The sequence below is a fragment of the Alligator sinensis genome, unplaced genomic scaffold (assembly GCF_000455745.1).
Source record: "Alligator sinensis unplaced genomic scaffold, ASM45574v1 scaffold1277_1, whole genome shotgun sequence".
Lineage (NCBI taxonomy): Eukaryota > Metazoa > Chordata > Crocodylia > Alligatoridae > Alligator > Alligator sinensis.
Window position 1 is genome coordinate 558,374 of NW_005842341.1, and position 389 is coordinate 558,762.

Genomic DNA, 389 nt, shown 5'->3' on the forward strand with positions numbered 1-389 from the left:
GCGCGCGCCGCCCGGAGGGTTCCAGCCTGCCTGGAGGTAACGGCCGCTGGGAGGGAGGGGCGCCCTGGAGCGTTGGGCGCCGTGGGCGTGCGACATAGCTTGTACACACGTCACGCACCTTGTAAACACGTCACGTGTCAACACACACGTCACACACACCTTGTCAACACACACGTCACTTGTCAGCACACACACGATGTGAACACATCACTTGATAGCACACACGACTTGTTAACAAGTCCCTGGAGTGCTGTGTGCCGCCTTTGGAAACCTCCCTGGCCCTGGATCTCACAGCTTCAGGGAACCCCCCAGCCAGGTGCTGGCTAGTCGCTCCCCTGGTATCTGGAGCAGGGATGTGGGATCTTTGATGCCTTGCAAATCTCCCTGTA

At 59.4% G+C, this 389-nt stretch overlaps 1 protein-coding gene across 1 annotated transcript in view; it reads left to right on the top strand.

Annotated features, from left to right (window-relative positions):
- Window positions 1-4: 4 nt before the first annotated feature.
- ANGEL2 (angel homolog 2) overlaps window positions 5-389 on the top strand; it is a gene marked incomplete at its 5' end in the record, with an annotated part of 21,766 nt that continues 21,381 nt past the window's right edge. The window contains one exon of the mRNA XM_006028779.3: window positions 5-36. Coding sequence (XP_006028841.2) covers window positions 5-36 — 32 coding nt within the window. The remainder of the gene's footprint in view (window positions 37-389) is intronic.